A 26,835-nucleotide genomic window follows, 5' to 3' on the forward strand; every position below is an offset into this window, starting at 1 on the left:
TGATATTTAATCCATTACATTTGTCTTAGAAAATATGGCCAAGTATCTCCAACATCCCTATCTCCTATTTATACCTTCTTATTCACAGATGCCACTGTTTCTTTCAGTTTCCAAAGAAAGTTATTTGTTCACTTTGGCAATTTAAAGAGCAAAGAAAGCAAATTATGAAATCTCTATTGCATCTTTCAACAAATAATTACTGTGCACCCACTATGTGCATGATAACTGAAAGGGCTATAAATTATCAAAAGGCTCAGTCTAACCTCAAGAAGTTCACCATTTATTTGAGAAGATAAGACAAATACATGAACAGTTAAATAACAATAAAACACTCTCTTAAAAATACAGGACTACATAGATACATCATTAGTGTATGAAAAACTGTGGTCTCAGAAAGATGTGGGACTAAAGGTGATTTTAAATGTTATGTGGAAATTAGATTAGGAAAAAGTTATTCTATACTGTATACAATTGGAAAGCATTAGCCTGTTGGGGAAAAGTTGTTCAAATTGGAGAACAGAGGAAAATAAAATTATATACTTAGGGTCAGTTTTCACAGGCCTTGAATGCCGAGAAGAAAAGTCTTGACTATATACAGTCTCCGAAGTCTAGACAACAAGTCTTTCTATGAGAAATAACCCAATGAAAACAGTGATTTAGTAAGGTTACTCTTGCAAAGACGAGAATGGGGAAATTGAAGGGGAAATGACCAAAGGCAAAGTGATCATTAAAGTTCTCTTTTTACTTTAACCATCTATAAAAGTTTGAGATCACAGAAACGAACAAAGAAAGACCATGAAATAAAATCATCAATAAAAAAACTGTATTTCTCATATGTAGTGCTTAAATTGGGTAGAATCCTATAGATCTACTCCTTTCTTCAGATGGCAAAAGGACATACAAATCCACAGAATTTTAAGAGCAGAAAGAGACCTTAGAGATCAAGTCCAACTTTTTTTTTTAGATGAGAAAACTGAGACGCAGCAAGGTTAGCAAAAGTAGGTAATAGATAAGAGGGGATTTAAATCTTACTTATGAAATAATAGAATGTTGTTAGGGGAAACTTGGCCCATTGAGCTATGAAGCGCGACGGGAGAAGCAATGTATTTCTAGGTAATATGATTGAGTTCCTTGATGGAAAAGTAAGATTTTCACTTACATTTATTAGCGATTATAGCAGAAGATGCTAAGAGAGGCAAAGAATAGTTGTATTCATCTATACCAGGACTAAAGACAAGGGAAGAGAGGCAGGAGTACATGATGACCCAACAATCTTCAAAAGCAGAGGTGGCAAGTACATATCACTCAACTGGTCAAGTCCACGGCAGGCATCTCTGTTAATCCCACAGTCTCACAACTCTTCTCAATACAATGCTCCTGGCAGCCACTACTCATGGCTTAGAATTGGCACACTAGTTAAAACCTACTTACTATTGTTGTTCTCGCTCTGTCACCAAGGCTGGAGTGCAGTGACACGATCTCGGCTCACTGCAAGCTCGATCTCCCAGGCTCAAACGATAACCTTGTGCCTCAGCCTCCTGAGTAGCTGGGGTTACTGGCATGTGCCACCACACCTGGCTAATTTTTTTATTTTTTTATTTTTTGTATTTTTAGTAGAGACGCGGTTTCACCATGTTGGCCAGGCTGGTCTCGAACGCCTGGCCTCAAGTGATCCACCTGCCTCAGCCTTCCAAAGTGCTGGGATTACAGGCCTGTTGTATATTCTTTAAAAGGCTTTGTTTCTGTTTGGGGATTTGTTTTTGAAGTTGGTGTTCAGCCTGCCCACTGTCTTTTTCACTTGATATTATTTTCTGTTCTCAATGAGATCTCTCTCTCTCTCTATTCTTCCCAATCTGTTGGTGCAGTACTTCTTAAATTTTACGTGCATCACCTGATGATCTTGTTAAAAAGAAGAGTCTGATTCAGTAGGTCTGATATTCTACATTTCCACCTAGCTCTCAGGTGATGCTGATGCTGCTGTTTCACCAACCACATTTAGAATAGGGTTACTTACTCCTCAAATAACCTGAGAGAGAGTAACCATTACTGGGGGAAAATAAGCAATCAAGGGCAAAAGGAAAGCACCACAAAGAATGTATCAAGAAACCACACTCTGAACTCTACTGTCTAATTATGACAAAGCTCCTGAATTTGGCTTCATCCATGAAGTTTTGGCTTTGCAAAGACTTTCACAGGCAATCTACCAACCCTAATACCCAGTCTCCTGAGCCGCACTAGGTCACATTTCAAGCCTGACACTAAATTGCAGACCTATTACTGACTTAAGCAAATGTCTCACTGAGGGCAAATTTAAAATATTTTCTAAGGAATAATGGAATAATATCAATTAATAATGCAAGTAAACAAAATGCACAATAGAAAAATACTTTCAATATTATATCAGTTGTACTCAAAATCTACAAATATTCAGGAAAGGCACACATTCTACATATTAATTTTCATTCACACCTTGTAACTGCATAAAAACATATTCACACTTTAGAAACTACACAAATATTTTATGTGCTAAATTTAGATCATTTATTGTCTTTTTCTAAATTTGATCTTTAGTTTCAAATTCCTATAGCTAAAAAAAGCAAAAAAACTATTCTAAATCTTTTCCAGGGAAAGCCTCTTTCAACATTAATTCTTAAATCATTCAACGTTGTCTAGGATTTATTTTTAAAAAAAAAGAAAGAAATCTGTCTCCTTCAGTTAAGATTCAACCTTTACTTCAAAAAAAACCTCATTTCCTTTTTATGTGAAACCTGCTCCTAAATTTTCTTGGAGCCTTTTAGTAATGAAGCAATGAAGAAAAAGAGTAAGAGAGTGCTTTTTTTCCTTTCTGTGCTTTTGCGAAAAGGATATTAACATGAATGACTGGGAAACTTAGAACTTTTATATTTACTATATAAAGATCTCTAAAGTTCAATACAAACACTTAAAACATCACAGAAAACCTGGGTGGAAGAAGTCATGACAGACTGTACCAAAGGAGAAAACAATAATTAACAAAAATTTAAAAAGCCAAAAAGGGTTCCTTTATTGTCTTAATCAACCAGGCTAGAAAGAAATGTTTGCACACTGATTCCAGAGAGAAATAATATCTGCTTTGCACCAAATGTGAGCTAAAGGGGCCTTAGAAATCATTTACACAAATCCTCTCATCGTGTTGGTTGAAATTCAGACCCAAAGATGGTTAAAGAAGTGAAATAATAAATGCACCAAGCTAATCACAATCCTCTGGAAGACTTTTAACGTAAATTATACATAAGAAAATAATCAAGGATGCTCTTGGCCAAAAAGGGCCAGGCTTAACAAAATAACATACAAAAGGAAAATTTAAAAAGCAAATGTTTACCATAAAAGAAAAATACTGTGCCTACTCTCCTCTAGCCTCCTTGCCTAAGAACTGAAAAAATCCTACATGTCAAATCAGATTCAGAAGGCACCCCTTTTTATCCTTTCTGATAGAATTTCCCATTAGGATGGCTCTTACCAGTGTAACTTTGTTTGCTCAACTATGTACATATACAGGTCCTCAACTATGCTACAGGATTTGCAAGAGCAGGCTGTGTCATCATCTTTTGTATAACTCCAAAGGATATCTAGTTTGATTCTATATACAGTCTTAAAAGATGCTTAATGAATTACTGTATAATCAAATGTAATCAGCTTTCCTATATTAGATCTCTTCTGTTTTATTCTCATTAGAAGTTATACTTGAAGAAATTCTGACTGATATACTTCATGGTTCTATTCTTCTAGTTAAAACTATACAGCAGGCTCAACATACTTATTTACCTAAGAAATTATTGCTTCATAGATATGCCTATAGGAAACTAACAGGGATGCAAAAGTAGGAGGATTACATGAATAAGTATAGGTAGACCATTCAAATTTAATATTATAAGAATGAATAGAATACTGGTAATTTTAAATCCCTAAAACTTTTAGAATACTGGCCAGGCGCGGTGACTCATGCCTGTAATCCCAAGCACTTTGCGAGGCCAAAGTGGGTGGATCACCTGAGGTCAGGAGTTCAAAACCAGCCTAGCCAACATGGCGAAACCCCATCTCTACTAAAAATACAAAAATTAGCCAGGCATAGTGGCATGCGCCTGTAGTCCCAGCTACTCGGGAGGCTGAGGCAGGAGAATCGCCTGAACCCGGGAAGCGGAGGTTACAGTGAGCTGAGATCGCACCACTGCACTCCAGCCTGGGTGACAGAGCGAGACTCCATCTCAAAAAAAAAAAAAAAAAAACTTAAAAATTTAAAAATTTAAAAGAACTTTTACAATATTTATATACAAGATGGATTTAGTAAAGCAAGTTCACAGGGAATTATGTTAATGCTTTCATCAATGCCCCCCCAAAATGAAATTGAGTATATACACATTAGTACTGCACAGGAGGAAGGTTGTCAATCCCATGGAAAATGGGAATTGAATCAAAGTAATGTTTACATAAATATTCCACTTAAAAAGATAAAATTCAATGGTGAAAAAATAAAGGAAATAAATTTAATATAATTAAAAGAACAATGATAGAGAATAGGATAAGATTAGCAAACAGAATACAGACTAAAAGAGTCGCAGTAATTCACAATCTGAAGATTAATCAGCAGAATAATGTCATTTAAAACACAATCATTATGTTAGAGCAACATAAGTATATGGCTTGCAAGTTGAAACACAATCTTTTTGTTTTATAAGAAATGTTTAAACACTTAACATCAGAAATTCTCAGAATGTCTTACACTGATTAGTACAGTTTTGACAACTGCTATCTTATCATTTTCAAAAAGTATACAAAGCATAAAAATGTGTGGGAAAAAGTGTATAAGCCGGTATATGAAGGGGAAATGAAGAATGAGGCTAAAACTTAGTCTTTGGCTTATGGGCTGATCTTCATGCTAGAGAGGCACTTGATTTATGTGTATATGTGTAATCCACAGAAGTTTTTTTTTTTTTACTTCATTTAATCCTAGTAACTACCCAGCAAAAAATTACTATATTCTCATTATCCAGATATAGAAACTGACATGCAGAAGTGGGATTAAGTATCTTGTCCAATCTTCTATGACTTCGAGTGGCAGAGCTGGATATCAACAAGCCTGCCTGACTCTTAGATCAATTAAGAAAATAAACTATTTGGGAGGCTGAGGCGGGCAGATCACGAGGTCAGGAGATCGAGACCATCCCGGCTAACATGGTGAAACCCTGTCTCTACTAAAAATACAAAAAAGTTAGCCGGGCATGGTGGTGGGTGCCTGTAGTCCCAGCTACTTGGGAGGCTGAGGCAGGAGAATGGCGTGAACCCGGGAGGCGGAGCTTGCAGTGAGCCTAGATCGTGCCACTGCACTCCAGTCTGGGGGATAGAGCGAGACTCCATTTCAAAAAAAAAAAAAGAAAAGAAAAGAAACTAAACCCTTTCTCCCATTTCCGGAAGACACAATTCTTAAATTGCATTTGATATAAAGAAAAAAATAACAGAAAAGTTTCCTCCAGAAATTTGCCAAATCCAGGTTGATACAGCATAAAAACAATAATAACCTGCAATGTTTCTAATGTTTTCAGCATTCATCTGAGTTTTAGACAAGTCTAGCGGAAGTCCCAAATAACCTATCTCTGCTAGAATTATGCTTTTATAATTCCAGGTGACCAATAGCATATACTTGTATAACTTAGGCTTAAAATGAATAGTTTTAACATGAATCAATAAAACTGGAGAACAATTATACAAGAATCACAATCTGACTTTAAAATGTCCAAATACAAATAGATATCATAACAGTATAAATTACTGTCAATCTACAGATGAGGAGATTAAGGGTACAGTAAGAAACTAATAAAAGACCAAGAAAAGGAGAAAGCAAGTCTTATTTTATTCCACTTTTGGTGGTTTGCTATAATGCTTTTCTTTCTACCAACAACCTTTATGAAAATCATTAACAAAATTCAAAAAATCAAAATCCTATAACATTCTAATAGAAATAAAGCAGAGAGACCAGACAGCAAAAAATCACTGAAGAAAATACACAACAAAATATGAGACATACCTGAGATACATCATCAAGCTGAGGTTTCCCATAAAGACTAGAGATACTTTCTGCCCGCATGAGGTACTCAGCTGTTCTTCTCTTCACAGCTTCTCGACGGGTAGGGCTTGACTCTCCTAAAAAAAAAAGTCTGGACATGTAAAAAATAAATTTTCCTCAGTTCAACCTGAAAATTAACTTCCTTCTACCCAATACGCTGCTTGTTCACATTTCTAACAAAAAAGAAGAGATATTCAAAATTGGAAAAGACATGAAAGTTATTAGTATCAACCAAGTCTAACTATTACCCCCCATTGATTTCATTTATCCAAATTCTAACATTCTCCTATTTAAATATGTATTGATAATTTGATGTATTTTTGTAGGAGTCAAATACATAAGAAATGTCTATTTGTAAAAAGCTCTGAAGACAAAAAGACTAGCCCTAGTCCAGACATTATACAACTAAGCAACTCAACGAATAGGACCAAATGCAACAGCTGTTTTGTGTGTTTGTGTGTGTGTGTGTGTGTGTGTGTGTGTGTGTGTGTGTGTGTGTGTGTGTGTGTTTTCAACCTTGGTTTTTTTCTAAAAACCAAATCCTACAAAATAATGTTTCCTGGTTTGCTGAACTGAAGTGAACTGAATTATAATAAAGAGATAATTTCCCCCAAAAGACTACCAGTAGAACCCTCTTCTTATTTCTGCCTGGAACAGCATCTTCTCCTGCTTCTGGGAAATGTCCCTTTCTTCTTCCCATCATACTCTTCTACCCCTTCCCCTCGTCACTAACCAGGTGGTTTGAATGAAAGCTGCTTTCTTGTTTCAGATGTCAGTCCCTCTAATCACCAAGGTCCATTTAGCCAAGGATGGGCCCCCCTAGTCAGGAGCTGAGCCAATCATAGAACCCTATCCTCCTGGCCACAGTTGAAGAAGGGAGGAATTGGCACAACACAAACTGGACTGTCTCTGTTATTCGAGCTGTAAATAAAAGGAGTAGGAACTGCCAACAGCTGGTTTCTGCCAATGCAAAAAAAAGGCCAATGTGAAAGAACGAACTTGACTCAGAAAGCAGATATACGAGACTTAAAAGAAAAAACAGAAAGAAATCCCAGTGTTTTCAGGTGAACCTACTTTCCTCTAATGTAACTGGCATCCCTGATTTCAGGCAAAGCTACATTCCTGCCCTTCTTTCCCTGAGGTAGTTCAAATTTGGATTTCCGCACATGCAAACCAAAGAATCCTGACTAAATACGGACCTCAACGAAAAGCTGCAACAAAGTTGGGATTGCAATTTCTCTAAATAACTTTCATTTCACACCTTTTACATTACTATTCCACCTCTTCTCTCCTTCATGAGGAATTCACAAATATAACTGGTCTTGGTGGGGGGAAAAATTCTACTGCTTTTTAACTGTGGAACCATCTACATTTATTTATTAACTCTCCAACTCCTCAACCTGCAATTAAAATGTCAGTGTACTTCTGCCTCTACCCTTACAATCTGCTTACTTCCTAAATGCAAGGTTTTAGAGGGCTTTTCTACTCAGTTGAAAAATGAGTATACTCTGTGAAAATCACTTAAATAACTATAACATACTTTGAAGATAAAACGTGCCACATAATAAAAGCTATCTATTCGCTATTTCTACACAATACTAGTCCTTTGGTTTAGGGTTTACTGTGTCTGGAGTCTGCTATTTCCATTGTCATTAGCTCTTCTCATTTCAGATTATATAATGCCTTCCAAGCCCTAATTTAAATCCCCATTTAAGATTTTTGATTCACCTTAGGCTCAAATATAATAAAAACTATGGCAATTTACTTTTTAATTCAGTGTGTTTAAGCTTTAATAAAGTTTCAAAATTTGCTTTGTAAAAAAAAAAAAACTCACCAAATAATTTGGAATTCGAAAATGTCAAGATATGGAACAACTAGTTAAAGCTAGAATTAAAGCCATATTTTATAATCAAATTACTATTTTTTAAACTTTTGGTTTTTCTGCCACTTTCTATGCAGTCTCCATAATAACAGAGAAACAAGAACCAGAAGCCAGAAGTTGAAATGGACTCCTGCTGAATATGGTGGTTCCACTTCCAAGGAAACTACAATGATGTGATGGAAATACTGAAAGGCTTTTTAAATGTAGCCTTATATATACGCCAGGTGCGGTGGCTTGTGCCTATAATCCCAACACTTTGGGAGGCTGAGGCAGGCGGATCACCTGAGGTCAGGAGTTTGAGACCAGCCTGGCCCACACAGCAAAACCCAGTCTCTACTAAAAACACAAAACTGGCCGGGCGCGGTGGCTCATGCCTGTAATCCCAGCACTTTGGGAGGCCAATGTGGGCAGATCACGAGGTCAGGAGTTCGAGACCATCCTGGCTAACATGGTGAAACCCCGTCTCTACTAAAAATACAAAAAATTAGCCAGGTGTGGTGGTGGGCACCTGTAGTCCCAGCTACTCAGGAGGCTGAGGCAGGAGAATGGTGTGAACCCGGAAGGCGGAGCTTGCAGTGAGCCGAGATAGCGCCACTGCACTCCAGCCTGGGCGACAGTGCAAGACTCCATCTCAAAAAAAAACAAAAACAACAACAAAAAAAACACACACACAATTAGCCAGGCATGGTGGCGGGCACCTGTAATACCAGCTACTCATGAGGCTGAGGCAGGAGAATCATTTGAACCCGGGAGGCAGAGGTTGCACTGAGCTGAGATCACGCCACTGCACTCCAGCCCGGGCAACAGAGCAAGACTCAAAAAAGTAACCTCATACATAAATACTACGGTTCCTTCCTTATCAATCCCTTAAAAGGAGGTCATAATCACTGCTGATCAAGAGCAGCATCCAAGAATAAAAACTATCTCTTGAAGATTTCTGCTCCTGAATGCTTATTCAGGTTTGTCAGTACCAGAAAAAAAAAAAAAGATGACTCTATAGATTTCCAGGATATTTCTAACTAGTCAAATTATTGACAAATGTGACTTTAAACAGATTTTAATTGACTAAAAAATGTTTAATTAACTCTAACCTGCTTGATTTCTTGTTCTCCCTTTTAAAATACACACACACAGTCCACAATGATTATCTGTTAATCAATTCAGCTACAGCAAGAATTTCCAGCAGGCTTAGGCATTCAAAAAAGAAAAACTAGGCTGTGGCTCACTCCTACAATTCCAGCACTTTGGGAGGCCAAGGTGAGAGAACTGCTTGATCCCAGGAGTTCAACACAATCCTGGGCAACATAGCAAGATCCCATGTCTGTCTCTACTGAAAATACAAAAGTCAGCCAGGCGTGTTGGTGCGCACCTGTGGTTCCAGCTACTTGGGAGGCTGAGGCGGGAGGATCACGTGAACCTGGGAAATCATGGCTGCGGTGAGCCACGCTCATGCCACTGCATGAACCACTGTACTCCAACCTGGGGAACAGAGCAAGACTCTGTCTTTAAAGAAAAAAAGAAAGAAAAATTGTTCCCATTATTTAATAACCTTTATGTTAAAAAGTTCTGGTGTATCATAAGAGATGTCTTAATGTGGATTGTGACAACCTGTGTTTCTTCACCTTCTCAATTTCTGATCATACAGGGTGATTATAGTGTGTGATCTCTGATAGGGAGCAGCTGAGTAGATATGAGGAGAAAACCCAAAGTTGTTGATGAAATTTACAGAAACACTCAATTACCCATGCTGTGTTTCTCAGTGCACCATCTCTGACTTCAGTCACTAAGAAAAGTTTATAGAAGGCACGGTATACAGATAACGGAATCCAGAAATTCTAACTTATCCAAGAAGCCATCACCATTTGGCACCCTTCATTATACCATATTCTATTTATAAGAAATATATCTCTTCTCTTTTATAAGAAAATTAAGTTTGAGGAATGTGAAATGTCTTTCTCAGTTACACAGTTACTATAAGAGCCTGAACCTAAACCATGTCTTACACCATACTTCAGGGTACTTGCCACTATCCTAAGCTACCTTTCAATATAAAGTACCATAACTGAATTTGAATTTGATTATTCTACTGTTTCTGAGTAGGACAAGAAAAATACAGAGCACGGGAGAAGTACAGGTGAGTATGGAAACAAAGATACAGAGAAATAAACATAAGAATTTGAGAAAGGTGCCTGTTAGGCAACAAAGCAAAGCAGAATCAGAATGGAGAGACGACAGACAAACATACAGGAAAACTGGAGCTACAAAGAGGTATATGTCATACCATGTAAAAGAGAATAGGTCTTTCTGAGAAAAACTGGTCTCTTGAACATCTTTATTACCCGAATATTTATTTGGATAACAATGGCCTTTTCTCATTTGCCCATTTAAAAAAAAAATCAAGAGGCATTTTTACTCATGGAACTAATAAAATTCAGTTTCGCAACCTAGAATAAAAAAACAGTTCTTTCAATTCTACCCTTAGTCACTAAAAAGAATATAACTAACAGCCTCATCATTTGTTCAACAAAAGAAAAGCCATGCTGGAGGAAGAACAAGCCAATTTAAACATCTTGAAAGACAGTATGTCTATATCTGTGTTTCATGGGAAATTTTAAGGGACTATTAAGAGTATTTTGACTCTATTTGATTTCTGCCACATGCACAGAACTTAATCCCCACATAAGACTCTACTTAGTCACATTTTATTATATTCTTATCTTTATTTCTCTACACCACAAATACTCTCCCAATGGGCCCTGTGCTTAGTCAAGCATGCTTGATTTCATTCAGATTTATCACAATAGAAAGAACATCCAAATCAAACTCGGTTTGAGTTTTTGTTTGTTGCTGCTTTTTTGCTTTCTTTTTTTTTCGTTGTTGTTAACAACTTTAGTCACATAAAAGAAAACTCACACTTGAGATGGCCTTGGTAGTTACAGTTAGTTTTTTTTAAGTGCTGATTTATTATGTTTAATGGTGTTTTGTTCTTTTCAGGTACAGCCTACCATTTCTGCCTTATGCTAAGTGTTCTGACAACAAAAGGCAACCTTGAGAAGAACAGTAATTTATAGTTCTACACGTCTACCACAACTCTGAAGCCATCAGTCTTTCCATGTATAACATGAACCAGTCAGGGAATCTGATTTCCATTTGCATTTAGTCAACCCCCTATTAATGTTTTTTCAAAACCAATTTCATGTGACCCTAGAAATTCAGAGACTCACCAAAGAATAGTAAAAGCAAAAGTCATAATATTGATGCCCAGGCAATGCCTCAATTATGACTGTTTTCAATAATGTCTAGCAGTTTTTCTGCTATCAGTAACACTAACTGAAAACAAATATTATACATCATTATATCATAGAGTGTTAAATACCTACAGAGACAGTGTTCTTAGATTCAACAATTTCTTTCTGCTCCCTAACCTATTTTTCCTTGTTATGCAATTTTAAAGAGAGAATCCAAAGACTCATTTACTCCCTTCAAAATAACATTGCTGGCCAAGTATGGTGACTCACGCCTGTAATCTCAGCACTATGAGAGGCTGAGGCAGGAAGATGGCTTGAGCCCAGGAGTTTGAGACCAGCTGGGACAACATAGTGGGACCCCATCTTTACAAAAAATTTTTTTTAATTCGCCAGGCCTGGTGGTACACACCTGTAGTCCCAGCTACTGGGGAGGCTGAGATGGGAAGATTGCTTGAGCCCAGGGGTTCAAGGCTGCAATGAGCTGTGATGGCACCACTGCACTCCAGCCTGGGCAACAGACAGAGATACTGGCCAGGCAATAAAAATGGCCAGTCTCTTAGTGATGAGAAACTCTTGTCCAAATAATAATTTGCAGTCCAAACTCTTGTCCAAATAATAATGATAGCAGTCCCTTAAGTTTCTCTTATGTTCTAAAGTCAAATGGCTTATAAAAAATTAAGATTAAAACATCACAAAGAGCTAATGACAGACACCAAAGGAAAAAGAAAGAGCCAAAACTAAGGAACTAAAATTTTTCCTCATGAGAAGGAATAAAAATATCATCAGAGAAAATTTGGAAATGAAACTCCACATAAATTATGAGTTTTTAATCTGGTAAACATGGAAAGTCTCCTGACCCCCAAAAAGGATTTTCCTCATTCTTTCACTGGCCATAAGACACACATCTTAAGAGAAGTAGAAAATCTACAGAAGAATCTAGAGTCCAATAATTGTTTTCTTGACGCCATGATATTAATTCCCATATTTTTCCTTTGAAATGATCTAAAGTGATCAAGACAATTACTGATAACAAGCAGTTTATTATTCTCAACCCATGAATTCAGACTCCTTTAATGCATCTCTACCTTAAAAATTAAATTGACTTAGTGTATTAATACATCAGAATTAGAATAGACTCCATTTCATCTTTTTTCAAATGGCTGTTAACACAAACAGATATATCTCCATATTTAAATGATTCAAAGAATGAGGGCAGGTGCAGTGGGTCACACCTGTAATCCCAGCACTTTGGGAGGCCAAAGCAGGTGGATCATTTGAGGTCAGGAATTCAAGACCAGCCTGGCCAACATGGTTAAACCCCATCTCTATTAAAAATACAAAAATTAGCTGGGCATGGTGGTGCACACCTGTAATCCCAGTTACTCAGGTGGTTGAGGCAGGAGAATCATTTGAACCTGGGAGGCAGAAGCTGCAGTAAGCCGAGATGGTGCCCCTGCACTCCACCCCGGGTGACAGAGCGAGACTTTGTCACCAAAAAAAAAAAAAGAATGAGTCAAGTAATACTCTCAGACTATATCACATTTGAAAACAATTTCAGAGTAACAGAGAAAATCCTAACAATTAACTTTCTTTATATAAACCACCAGAGTGAAAATGTTCTCTATCATTTATTCCTGCCCTTCCTATCCCCTTTAATAAATGCCTAATAGTTTCTGAGTTATCTACTATGTTCCAGGCACATGGTCATCTCAATGTTTATAGTCATCTCAGCACTGTCATAGAACATTACATGTAGAAGACCTTCAATAAAATTTTATTAAACAAATGAATGGATAAGTATATAAATTACTTGCCACCACTATTTTTTTTTATTATACTTTAAGTTCTAGGGTACATGTGCACAATGTGCAGGTCTGTTACATATGTATACATGTGCCATGTTGGTTTGCTGCACCCATTAATTCGTCATTTATGTTAGATATTCTCCTAATGCTATCCCTCCCCCATCCCCCCACCCCATGACAGGCCCCAGTGTGTGATGTTCCCCGCCCTGTGTCCAAGTGTTCTCATTGTTCAATTCTCACCTATGAGTGAGAATATGTGGTGTTTGGTTTTGGGTCCTTGCGATAGTTTGCTCAGAATTATTGTTTCCAGCTTCATCCATGTCCCTACAAAGGACATGAACTCATCCTTTTTTATGGCTGTATAGTATTCCATGGTGTATATGACTTGCCACCACTATTATAAGGTCTGATAACAATACCTTCATGCCTACTGATGTCTCAATTACCTCTTTCTATAACTTAGTGCCTTTCTCTAACTTAAACAACAGTTACATAAAATGCATGTCAGGGAAAGTATCTTTAATTATGGTCTTCATCATCCGTGTAGCTGAAATGCAAACAAAAGGAATACAGGTGAACATAGTCCAAAAGATGCATGATTGGACTAAAAGGAGAATCTATATTTTGATTTAATTTTATGAAAAATTGTAATAACATGAGGAAAATACAGCACAGATATTCTAAGTAATTATAAACCACTGTGTAAACAGAATGATGTCTACAAAGCTATCTTTTTATTGTTTGACAGTTATAATTTTGAATGATGTGTTCCGTAATATTTTGTAAAGGTAAAATATCTCTGTATAATGACCTGGCTATTTTTCAGATGAAACCCATTTTGAGAACACTAACGGCAACACAGTATGCTTCTAAGAAAAAGCAGATTTACAGTTTTAATGCTTCATAAGAGAGAACAAATAAGCTGAACTGTGTAATTTACACGACAAAGTTTAATTATAAAGATATAATAAGCTATAAGTAATATAAAACTGCATAACTCAAGTAATTACAAAATAATGATTAACTCTTTCTCAAGGTGCCTAATAACCTGTCGGAACTAAAATAATAGATTTTCATTTAGGGTTTTTTGGGTTTCATTTGGTTTACTTTAAAATAATCGTAGATATCCACATTTCTTCTGATCAGAATCAAAGATTTTTGAGTAATCACAGGGAATAAACCAGCCCTCTCAAATGTTTTTAAACTGTATTGCTACAGATATAAAAATGTGGTGATACTGATGACAGAGATCGGCTAATAAAAAACACTTCGAGAATCCTCATCTATCTCTCTGCTTTTGCTATAGAGCAGCTGTGCCTCACAGATTCACATGAATGAAAATATTTAGACGAGAAACCACCCACTTAGTTTATTTTCCATATGACTTTCCTGTAATTATTTTGTAAACTGTTCACACAACAATACATAAAAACATCTGCAAAAACAGGTAATTAATGTGTCAAGCCAAACTAATGCATTTTTTATGGTGTCCATGCTTCGTCAACTGTAATTATAACTCTTTTTTAAGCAAATGATGATGTGTTTGTTGCAACGTGCAAGTGGTTATTTTAGATGCTCTGTTTACTGTTCATACAATCTGAATATAAAACTCCACAGCTACTTTACCCCACATCAATGCTTTACCTAGCTTTCTACTGAAGCAGGAAAGTGGCTCTCTTTTCTAAGCTATAATTTCCAGTAAACATTTTTGTCATTAAAACATGAAACTCTCAACATAAAATTTGACACCAAAATAGCCAACAATTCAAGAAGCATATGCCAGGAAACTACTCGTCCAGACTTTCTTCCTTCAGTGGTAACCCTGGGGAAAATTCAGCACTTTATGCCAATAGGCTATAGTATACTAAGCCTCCTGAGTATCAACAGAAGTTTAAGGGTTGTTTTTTTAATGATACAAAATCCATTCCATCTAGATCCACCAAACATATATCTTGAAATGGCAAATGAAGAAGCAAAACATACTGTTTTGCATATGAACTTTGTCCTTCTTGGGTTCTCACTACATGAGAGATCATCATAACCATTATTATTACTACTACTATTATATAATAAGTAATAGTGTATAACAATAATCATTCCCAGATAGACATTCCTGAAGGTTCTGGGTAAGTAATCTCTAAAGTTCTATGTTTCCAGAGCAAATTAAATCTAAGATTAAGGAAGAACTACAAGCCTACACTAGTTTTCTAGGGTTCCTTCTCTTCCTTAAAAAAGGAGGGCAATTTTTTACATATCTGTGACTACTAATTTTAGCACAGAAAAAACTTGGTAATAAACAACTCTCAGGGAACATGCCTTTCTGTCTGAATGTTTTCAAAAAAAGTTTAAAAAAAAAATACTGGAGAAGTAGCCCTATGTGTCCAAGCTTATTTAACTCTTTATTTAGATACAAATCATTCTAAACTGGGCTACTCCATTTGTAAGTAGAATAAACTAAAATTAATTAAACTTTGCTTTCCCTGAATATTAGCTACTGTGATATGTTATGGGTATCTGTCTATCCCCACCTTGTTCCCACAAAGATCGGAAAAGTATTATAACAACTTAAATGAGAGTTTCCCAGCTGCCAAGCCTGAGTTTTAGGTCAAATGGTTATTTTGAGGAACCTGTAGGTGGGTCTGATCAAAACTGAACAGAGCCCTAGTTTCAAGGGTGCTGGAATAGCAAGCACATTGCCAAGACAAGGCAAGAGAACAAGATAGATCTTACCTGTTAAGGCTAGTAATCAAACACACGGTGAGAGTAGCAAGAAGTCACAGTACTGATTTACCTGGCTTACACAGCTACAAATGTATTTAACTAGTGCCATTTCAAATGGCTGAATTCTATACATTGTCAAACATTAAGTGTACATAAACATGTTAATCAAAAGCAGAGATTATTTCTAAGACTGGATTAAAAAAAAACTATACAGGATCTAACTATATCCTGTCTATAGAAGATACACATTGATTCAAAGAAGCAACCAGGTTGTAAATAAAAAAATGGAAACATACTGTGCAAAAAGTAATCATAAGAGAGAACAGCTATACCAATATCTGACAAAATCTATTCTAAGAAAGAAAAGTTACCACAGACAATAATAGACATTTTATAACGTTAAAAGGTTATATTAATCAGGAAACTATAACTATAAACACGCCTGCATCTACTAACAGATCTCCAAAACAGATGAAGCAAAAAATGACAGAAATAAGGAAACAGACAATTCAACAATATTCATCAGATATGTCTCAATAATCTCTAGAACAGAGACAGAAAATCAGTAATAATATAGAAAACTTGAGCAGTATTATCAACCAACCTAAATTCTGAATCTACAGAATACTCCATACAAAAACAGCAGAATATATGCTTCTTATAAGCACACACAGAACATTCTCCAGGACAGACCACGTACTTGGCCACAAAACAAGTCTCAATAAATGTAAAATAATTTAAATCATGCAAACTATATTCACCAACCATAACAATTAACTAGAAATCAACAATTAAAGGCCGGGCGCGGTGGCTCACGCCTGTAATCCCAGCACTTTGGCAGGCCGAGGTGGGCAGATCACAAGGTCAGGAGATCGAGACCATCCTGGCTAACACGGTGAAACCCCGTCTCTACTAAAAAAATTAAAAAATTAGCCAGACGTGGTGGCGGGCACTTGTAGTCCCAGCTACTCAGGAGGCTGAGGCAGGAGATGAGGCAGGAGGTGGAGCTTGCAGTGAGCCGAGATCGTGCCACTGCACTCCAGTCTGGGCAACAGGGCAAGACTCTGTCTCAAAAAAAAAAAAAAAATTAAAAATTGGAAAATTCACATATATTTGAAAACTAAAGAATGCATATCTTAAAAATACATGAATCAAAGAAGAAACAAAGATAACTGGAAATTATTTCAAGCTGAGTGAAAATGAAAGCAATTTATCTAAATTTACGGGATGTGAAAGCAGTGCTTAGAGGGACACTAATAGCTTTAAACACCAAATTGAAAACAAGATATCAAATTGATAACCTAAGCTTTTACCTCTTAAGATAAATTCTAAAAAATAAAAAGCAAACCATATAAAAGAAAACAGTGAAAGGAGAAAAAAATGAAACAGAAAATAGAAGAAATATAGAGAAAACAAATGAAATTTTAAAAATTAATTCTTCAAAAACATCAACAAAATTGGCAAACTTTCAGGTAGACTGACCAAGAAAATCAAAGAGAAAACAGAACATACTCATCACTCCCAAACAATTCCTTATTTTGCCTATATTTTTAAAGATATTTTCACTGGGTATAGAAATCTCAGTTGACAGGTTTTTTCCACCTTTTTCTCTACTCAGATATATTGATCAATTGTCATCTCTCTTACATTGTTTTCAACACGAAATCTGATGACATTCATATCTTTGTTCATACATGAATTGTCTTTTTTCTTCTGCCTGCTGTTAATCTCAAGGTTTTCCCTTTATCACTGGTTTTGAGCAATTTGATTATCATGTGCCTTGGTATTCATGTTTCTTTGCTTGGGGTTTATCGGACTTTTTGGACTTGCGAATTGTTTTTATTAAATGTGGAAAGCTTTCAGGCATTATTTCTTCAAATATTTTGTTTCCCCCTCTCCATTTTCACACGTCCCAGTTCCATATACAGAAATAGTTCTATAGTTCAGTGAAGTCCTTTTTTTTAATTTTTAAAAATACTTTTATCTCACTGTTTCATTTTGGATAGTTTATATTACTATGTCCTCAAGTTCATTAATCTTTCCTTCTGGAAAATCTAATCTGCCACAGATCACAACCTTTGTATTCATTTCTGACACTGTGGATGCTACCTATAGAAGTTCAGTTTGGTCTTTTGTAATTCTTCCATGTCTCCACTTAACTTTTTCAAGATAATAAACAAAGTTACAACAACACTTAAAGCCCTTAACTGATCATTCTAACATCTCTGTCAATTCCCGGTAGGATTAGATTGATTAATTTTCCCTCAATTAAGGGGGTATTTTTCCTGCTTCTATGCATGAATGGTAACATTTTGAATTTTACCATGTTGGGTGGTGGGTGTTTTTCTAACTACTATCAATATTTTTGAGCTTTGTTCTAGGATACAGAAATGGTTCTTGAATATAGTTTGATCCTTTTAGGTCTTGCTTTTACAATTTGAGAGGGTGGGGACGGTGGAACAAGATAGCAGAATAGAAAGCTCCACCAATCATCCCCAAGCCCACAAGAACACCAAGTTAACAACTATCTACACAGAAAAAAACACCTTCATAAGAACCAAAAATCAGGTGAGTACTCATAGTACCTGGTTTTAACTTCATATTACTGAAAGGGGCACTGAAAAGATACAAAAAAAAAGCAGTCCTGAATTGCTGACGTCACCCCCTGCCACCCCAGCAGTAGCAGCATGGTGCAGAGAGTGTCTATCAGAACGTCTGGGGGAGGGAGAACACAGCAACTGTGAGGTACTGAACAGCAACTGCTGTCCTGTTAGAGCAAAAAGGAAAACTGGACCAAACTCAGCTAAAGCCCACCCAAGATGGGAGCATTTAAACCCACTCTAGCCACAGGGGAATCACTGATCCTAGTGGTCAGAAATTGACTGCCTGCAAACCTCGCCAACAAGGGCTACAGCACTCTGTGTCTCCAAGTAAATTTGAAAGGCATTTGAGGCCATAAGGATTGCAACTTGTAGGCGAGTCCTAGTACTGAACTAGGCCCAGAGACAGTGGACAGGAGGACACACGGCATACTGAGATACTAGCTGAGGCAGTCAAGGGAGGGCTGGCATCACCACTCCCTTAACCCCAGGCTGCACAGCTCATAGCTCCAAAAGAGATGCCATTCCTCCACTTGAGGAAAGGAGAGGAAAGTGGGGAGGACTTTGTCTTGCATCTTGGAAACCACCTCAGCCATAGCAAGATAGGGCACTGGTCAGAGTCGTGCGGTCCCTATTCCAGGTCCTAGTTCCCAGACATTTCTATACACACCCTGAGCCAGAAGGGAACCTGCTGCCTTGAAAGAAAGGACTTCATGCTGGCAGCATTCATCACCTGCTAACTAAAGAGCCCTTGGACCCTGAATAATCAGCAACGATACCCAGGTACTACACTGACGGCTTCAGGCGAGCCTGTGAGACTTGCAGACTTTAACTGAGACTCAGCACATTACCAATTGTGGTGACTACAGAGTAAAACTCCTTCTGCTTGAGAAAAGCAGAGGGAAAAGTAAAGGGGACTTTGCCTTGTACCTTAGATACCAGCAAAGCCACAGAAGGGTAGAGCACCAAGCAGGCACTTAAGGTGTCCCAATTTCAGGCCTTGACTATTGGACAGCATTTCCGGACCTGCCCTTGGCCAGTGGGGAACCCACTACCCTCAAGGGTGAGTCCCAGTCCAGGCAGCATTTACAGCAAGCTGAGTTAAGAGATCCTGGGACTTAAGAGAATGCCAGCAGTATTCTGGCAGTAGTCCTATGGTCTGGGGTGAGTGGCTACAGGGTAAGGCTTGTCTGCCTTCAGAAAAGGGAAGGAAGAGTGGGAAGAACTGCATTTTGTGGTTTGAGTGCCCCAACAGTGCAATACAAGATAACACCGGGTAGACTTCTAAGGTTTTTGATTCTAGTCCCTGACTCCCTGACAGCACTTCTATATCCACAAAGGGACTGGGAGACTTCATCACCAGGAAGGGAAGGACACAGGCCTGGCTGGCTTTGCTGCCTGCTGACTGCAGAGTCCCAGGGCCTTCAGCAAACATAGGCAGTAGCCAGGGAGTGGCTATAACAGGCCTTGGACAAGACCAAGCACTGTGCCAGCTTCAGGTCTGATGCAGAGCAGTCATAGTGGTGTTGGCCCCAGGGGTGCTTATGTCACTCCACCTCCAGCTTTAGGTGGCTTAGAACAGAGAGAGAGATTTTATATGTTTGGGAGAAAGTAAGGAAACAACAAGAGCCTCTGACTGGTAATCAAGAGAATTCTCCCTGATCTTGTCCAAGACCATCAAGGTGGCTGGTACCTCTAAGAGTCTGCAAGAACCATAACATTACCAGGCTTGTGGTGAGCCCTAAAGCAGAAACAGCTTAGATCACAACACGCAAGTCCTTTCAAATGTCTGGAAAGCCTTCCCAAGAATTACATATTTAACATGCTGAAGAAAAAAAAAACATTTACCCTAGAAGAGTATAGCCAGCAAAAGTATCCTTCAAGCATGAAGGAAAAATAAACACCTTCCCAGACAAACAAAAGCTAACAGATTTCAATATCAGACCTGTCCTACAAGAAGTGCTAAAGGGAGTACTTCAATCAGAAAGAAAAGGACATTAATGAGCAATAAATGATCACCTGAAGGTACAAAACTCACTAGTAATAGTAAGTACACAGAAAAACACCAAATATTATAACACTGTAATGTGGTGTGTAAACTACTCTTATCCTAAGTAGGAAGTCTGAATGATGAACCAGTGAAAAATAATAACTTTTCAAGACATAGGCAGCACAATAAGACAGAAACAACAAAATGTTTAAAAGCTGGGGGACAAAGTTAAGGTGTAGAGTTTTTATTATTCTTCCTTTTGCTTGTCTGTTTATACAAGTGTTAAGTTGTTATCAAGTTAAAATAATGGGTTATAAGATATATTTGCAAGCCTCATGGTAACCTCAAACAAAAAAACATATAATGTACATACAAAAAAATAAAAAGCAAGAAACTAAATCCTATCACCTTCACTAGAGGAAGACAGGAAGGAAAGAAAGAAGAAAGACCACTAAACCACCAGAAAAAAAAATAACAAAATGGTGTAAGTCCTTACTTATAAATAATAACATTGAATGCAAATGGACTAAACTAAAATCAAGACATAGACTGGCTGAATGGATGAAAAAACAAGACCCATTAGTCTGTTGCCTACAAGAAACACACTTCACCTATAAAGACACAAACAGACTGAAAATAAAGGGATAGAAAAAGATATTCCACACCAATGGAAACTAAAAAATATTTTTTCTGATATATTTGTCTCAGACAAAATAGATTTCAAAACAGAAACTATAAGAAGAGACAAACAAGGTCACTATATAATGATAAAGGGGTCAATTCAGTGAGAGGATATAACAATTTTAAATATATTTGCACCTAACCCTGGGGTACCCATATATTATAAAGCAAATATTATTAGTGCTAACAAGAGAGATAGGCCCCAATCTAATAATAGCTGGAGACTTCACCCCACTTTCTGCATTGGACAGATCTTCCAGACAGAAAAAGCAACAAAGAAACATCAGGCTTAATCTACACTACAGACCAAATGGATCTAATAGATATTTACAGGACATTTCATCCAAGGGCTGCAAAATCCACATTCTTTGCCTCACTACGTTGATCATTTCCAAGGACAGACCATATCTCAGGTCACAAAACAAGTTTTAAAACATTCAACAAAAATTGAAATTGTTTCAAGGATCTTCTCTGACCACAATGGAACAAAACTGGAAATTAATGACAACAGGAATTTTGGAAACTACAGAAATACATGGAAATTAAACAACATGTTCCTGAATGACCAGTGAGTAAATGAAGAAGTAAAGAAAAGAACTGAAAATTTCTTAAAACAAATCATAATGGAAACACAACATCCCAAAACCTATGGCATACAGCAAAAGCAATACTGAGAGGGAAGTTTAGAACTACAAGTGCCTACATCAAAAAAGAGGAAAAACTTCAAATGAGCATCTTACACAACTAGAAAAGCAAGAGCAAACCGAACCCAAACTGAGTAGAAAAAAATAATAAGATCAGAGTAGCAATGAATGAACTGAAATGAAATAATACAGATGATGAGTGAAACAAAAAGTTGGATTTTTGAAAACGTAAGCAAAATTGACAAACCTTTAGCCAAACTAAGAAAAAAAAAGAATATACAAATAAATAAAATCAGAAATGTAAAAACAGACATTATAACTGTTACTGCAGAAATTCAAAGGATCATTAGTAGCTAATATGTGCAACTATATGTCAATAAATTGGAAAGTCTAGAAGAAATGGACAAGTTCCTACTTACATACAACCTACCAAGACTGAACCAGGAAAAAACACAAAACCTGAACAGACCAATAACAGATAATGAGATTGAAGCCATAGTAAAAAATCTCTCAGTAAAGAAAAGCCCAGGACTGATGGCTTCATTGCTGAATACTACCAAAAATTTAAGGAAGAAATGATACCAATCCTACTCAAACTATTCTGAAAAATAGAGGAGGGAATACTTATAAACTCGTTCTGTGAGGCCAGTATTACCCTGATATCAAAACCAGACAAAGACACATCAAAAAAAGAAAACCATAGACCAATATCTCTGATAAATATTGATACAAAAATCCTCAACAAAATACTAACTAACTGAATTCAACAATACATTGTAAAGATCACACATCATGACCAAGGGGATTTACCCCTTGAAATGCAAAGATGGCTCAACATATGCAAATCAATCAATGTGATACCTCATATCAACAGAATGAAAGATAAAAGCCAAATAATTATTTCAACGGATGCTGAAAAAGCATTTGATAAAATTCAATGTCCCTTCATGATAAAACCCCTCAAAAACTGGATATATAAGCAACACACCTCAACCTAATAAAAGCCATATATGACAGACCCAAAGATAGTATACTGAATGCAGAAAAACTGAAGCCTTTCCTCTTAGATCAGGAACATGACAAGGATGCCCACTTTTACCACTGTTATTCAACACAGTACTAGAAGCAATCAGACAACAGAAAGATATAAAGGGCATCTAAACTGGAAACGAAGAAGTCAAATTATCCTTGTTTGCAGATGATATGACCGTGTATTTGGAAAAACTTAAAGATTCCACAAGAAAATTATTAGAACTGATAACAAATTCAGTAAAGTTGCAGGATACAAAATCAATGTACAAAAATCAGTAGCATTTCTGCCCCCTCCCCCTCCCCCTCCCTCTCCCTCTCCTCCCTCTCCCCATGGTCTCCCTCTCCCTCTCTTTCCACAGTCTCCCTCTGATGCCGAGCCGAAGCTTGACTGTACTGCCACCATCTCGGCTCACTGCAACCTCCCTGCCTGATTCTCCTGCCTCAGCCTGCCGAGTGCCTGGGATTGCAGGCACGCGCCGCCATGCTTGACTGGTTTTCGAATTTTTTTGGTGGAGACGGGGTTTCGCTGTGTTGGCCGGGCTGGTCTCCAGCTCCTAACCGCGAGTGATCTGCCAGCCTCGGCCTCCTGAGGTGCCGGGATTGCCCACGGAGTCTCGTTCACTCAGTGCTCAATGTTGCCCAGGCTGGAGTGCAGTGGCGTGATCTCAGCTAGCTACAACCTCCACCTCCCAGCCGGCTGCCTTGGCCTCCCAAAGTGCCGAGATTACAGCCTCTGCCTGGCCGCCACCCAGTCTGGGAAGTGAGGAGCGTCTCTGCCTGGCTGCCCATCGTCTGGGATGTGAGGAGCCCCTCTGCCCGGCTGCCCAGTCTGGGAAGTGAGGGCCTCTTCCTGGCCGCCATCCCGTCTAAGAAGTGAGGAGTGTCTCTGCCCGGCCGCCCATTGTCTGAGATGTGGGGAGCGCCTCTGCCCGGCCGCAACCCCATCTGGGAGGTGGGGAGCGTCTCTGCCCGGCCGCCCCGTCTGAGAAGCGAGGAGCCCCTCCGCCCGGCAGCCGCCCCATCTGAGAAGTGAGGAGCCCCTCTGCCCGGCAGCCGCCCCGTCTGGGAAGTGAGGAGCGTCTCCGCCCAGCAGCCACCCCGTCCGGGAGGGAGGTGGGGGGCAGCCCCCGCCCAGCCAGCCACCCCGTCTGGGAGGGAGGCGGGGGGCCAGCCCCCGTCCGGCCAGCCGCCCCGTCGGGGAGGGAGGCGGGGGGCCAGCCCCCGCCCGGCCAGCCGCCCCATGCGGGAGGGAGGTGAGGGGCCAGCCCCCGCCCGGCCAGCCGCCCCGACTGGGAGGGAGGTGGGGGGCCAGCCCCCGCCCGGCCAGCCACCCCCACTGGGAGGGAGGTGTGGGGCCAGCCCCCGCCCGGCCAGCCGCCCCATCCGGGAGGGAGGTGGGGGGCCAGCCCCCGCCCGGCCAGCCGCCCCGTCCGGGAGGGAGGTGGGGGGTCAGCCCCCGCCCGGTCAGCCGCCCCGTCCGGGAGGGAGGTGGGGGGGTCAGCCCCCTGCCCGGCCAGCCACCCCCTCCGGGAGGGAGGTGGGGGGCGCCTCCGCCCGGCCGCCACCCTGTCCGGGAGGTGGGGGGCGCCTCTGCCCGGCCGCCCCTTCTGGAAAGTGAGGAGCCCCTCTGCCTGGCCACCACCCCGTCTGGGAGGTGTACCCAACAGCTCATTGAGAACGGGCCATGATGACGATGGAGGTTTTGTGGAATAGAAAAGGGGGAAAGGTGGGGAAAAGATAGAGAAATCAGATTGTTGCTGTGTCTGTGTAGAAAGAAGTAGACATGGGAAACTTCATTTTGGTCTGTACTAAGAAAAATTCTTCTGCCTTGGGATGCTGTTGATCTGTGACCTTACCCTCAACCCTGTGCTCTCTGAAACATGTGCTGTGTCCACTCAGGGTTAAATGGATTAAGGGTGGTGCAAGATGTGCTTTGTTAAACAGATGCTTGAAGGCAGCATGCTCATTAAGAGTCATCACCACTCCCTAATCTCAAGTACCCAGGGACACAAACACTGCGGAAGGCCGCAGGGTCCTCTGCCTAGGAAAGCCAGAGACCTTTGTTCACTTGTTTATCTGCTGACCTTCCCTTCACTATTGTCCTGTGACCCTGCCAAATCCCCCTCTGCGAGAAACACCCAAGAATGATCAATAAAAAAATAAATAAATAAATAAATAAATAAATAAATAAAATAAAAAATAAAAAATAAAAAATCAGTAGCATTTCTATATGCCAACAGTGAACAATCTGAGAAAGAAATTTAAAAAGTAATCCCATTTACAACAGTCACAAATAAAACTGAATATCTAAGAATTAACTTAACCAAAAAAGTGAAAGAGCTCTACAATGAAAACTATAAAACACTGATAAAAAAAACTGAAGAGGACATCAAAATATGGAAAAATATTCCATGTTCATGGATTGGTAGAATCAATATTGTTAAAATGTCCATATGACCCACAGCAATCTACAGATCCAATGGAATCCTGATCAAAATATCAATGACATTCTTCACAGAAATAGAAAAACAACCCTAAAATTTATATGGAACCACAAAAGATCCAGAATAGCCAAAGTGATCCTAAGCAAAAAGAAGAAAACTGGAGGAATCACATAACCTGACTTCAAATTATGCTACAGAGCCATTGTAACCAAAACAGCAAGCTACCAGCATCAAAACAGACACATAGATGAGTGGAACAGAATAGAGAACTCAGAAACAAATCCACACACCTACAGTGAACTCATTTTCGACAAAGGTGCCAAGAACATACACTGAAGAAAAGACAGTTTCTTCAATAAATGGTACTGGGAAAACTGAATACCCATATGCAGAAGAATGAAATTACACCCCTATCTCTTGCCATACACAAAAATCAAATCAAAATGGATTAAAGACTTAAAGTCTAAGAACTCAAACTATAAAACCACTACAACAAAACATTGGGGAAAATCTCCAGGATATTGGTTTGGGAAAAGATTTTTGGAGTTATACCCCACAAGCACCAGCAATCAAAGCAAAAAATGGACAAATGGGATCACATCAAGTTAAAAAGCTTCTGCACAGCAAATGATACAATCAAAAAAGTGAAGAGACAGCCCATAGAATGGGAGGAAATATTTACAAACTACCCATCTCACAAGGGATTAATAGAATATATAAGATGCTCAAACAACTCTATAGGGAAAAAATCTAATAATCCGATCAAAAAACGGGCATAAGATATGAACAGACATTTCTCAAAAGACATACACATGGCAAACAAACATAAGAAAAGGTGCTCAACATCACTGATCATCAGAGAAATGCAAATCAAAACTACAATGAGATATTATCCCCGCCCAGTTAAAATGGCTTATATAAAAGACGGGCAATAACAAATACTAGTGAGGATGTGAAGAAAAGGGAACCATGGTACACTGTTGGTGGGAAGGTAAATTAGTACAAGCATTATGTTGTACATAGTTCAACAGTTTGGAGGTTCCTCAAAAAAAATAAAAATTGCAATCCCACGGCCGGGCACGGTGGCTCATACCTGTAATCCCAGCACTTTGGGAGGCCGAGGTGGGCAGATCACAAGGTCAGGAGATCGAGACCATCCTGCTGACACAGAGAAACCCCGTCTCTACTAAAAATACAAAAAATTACCTGGGCATGGTGGCAGGCGCCTGTAATCAATCCCAGCTACTCAGGAGGATGAGCAGGAGAACTGCTTGAACCCAGGAGGTGGAGGTTGCAGTGAGCCAAGATCGTGCCACTGCACTCCTGCCTGGGTGACAAAGCAAGATTCCATCTCAAAAAAAAAAAAAAATTGCAATCCCACTGCTACGCATACACTCCAAAGAAAGGAAATCAGTGTATCAAAGAGATATCTGCACTCCCATATTTACTGCAGCACTATTTACAATAGCCAAGATTTGGAAGCAACCTAAGTGTCCATTGACAGATGAACAGATAAAGAAAAAATGGTACATATACACAACAGGGTACTATTGAGCCATGAAAAAGAATGAGATCCTGTCATTTGCAACGCCATGGATGGAACTGAAATCATTGTGTTAAGTGAAATAATCCAGGCACAGAAAGACAAACATTGCATGTTCTCACTTATTTGTGGGATCTAAATATTA

The 26,835-nt window shown here is 38.9% G+C and overlaps 1 protein-coding gene across 16 annotated transcripts in view; it reads right to left on the minus strand.

Annotated features, from left to right (window-relative positions):
- RPS6KC1 (ribosomal protein S6 kinase C1) overlaps positions 1-26,835 on the minus strand; it is a 221,514-nt gene that overhangs the window by 99,239 nt on the left and 95,440 nt on the right. For all 16 annotated transcript variants that reach the window (XM_031001489.3, XM_031001490.3, XM_055371332.2 and 13 more), the window contains one exon: positions 6,062-6,177. In XM_031001489.3, coding sequence (XP_030857349.2) covers positions 6,062-6,177 — 116 coding nt within the window. The remainder of the gene's footprint in view (positions 1-6,061; positions 6,178-26,835) is intronic.

The sequence above is a fragment of the Gorilla gorilla genome, chromosome 1 (genome assembly GCF_029281585.2).
Source record: "Gorilla gorilla gorilla isolate KB3781 chromosome 1, NHGRI_mGorGor1-v2.1_pri, whole genome shotgun sequence".
Lineage (NCBI taxonomy): Eukaryota > Metazoa > Chordata > Mammalia > Primates > Hominidae > Gorilla > Gorilla gorilla.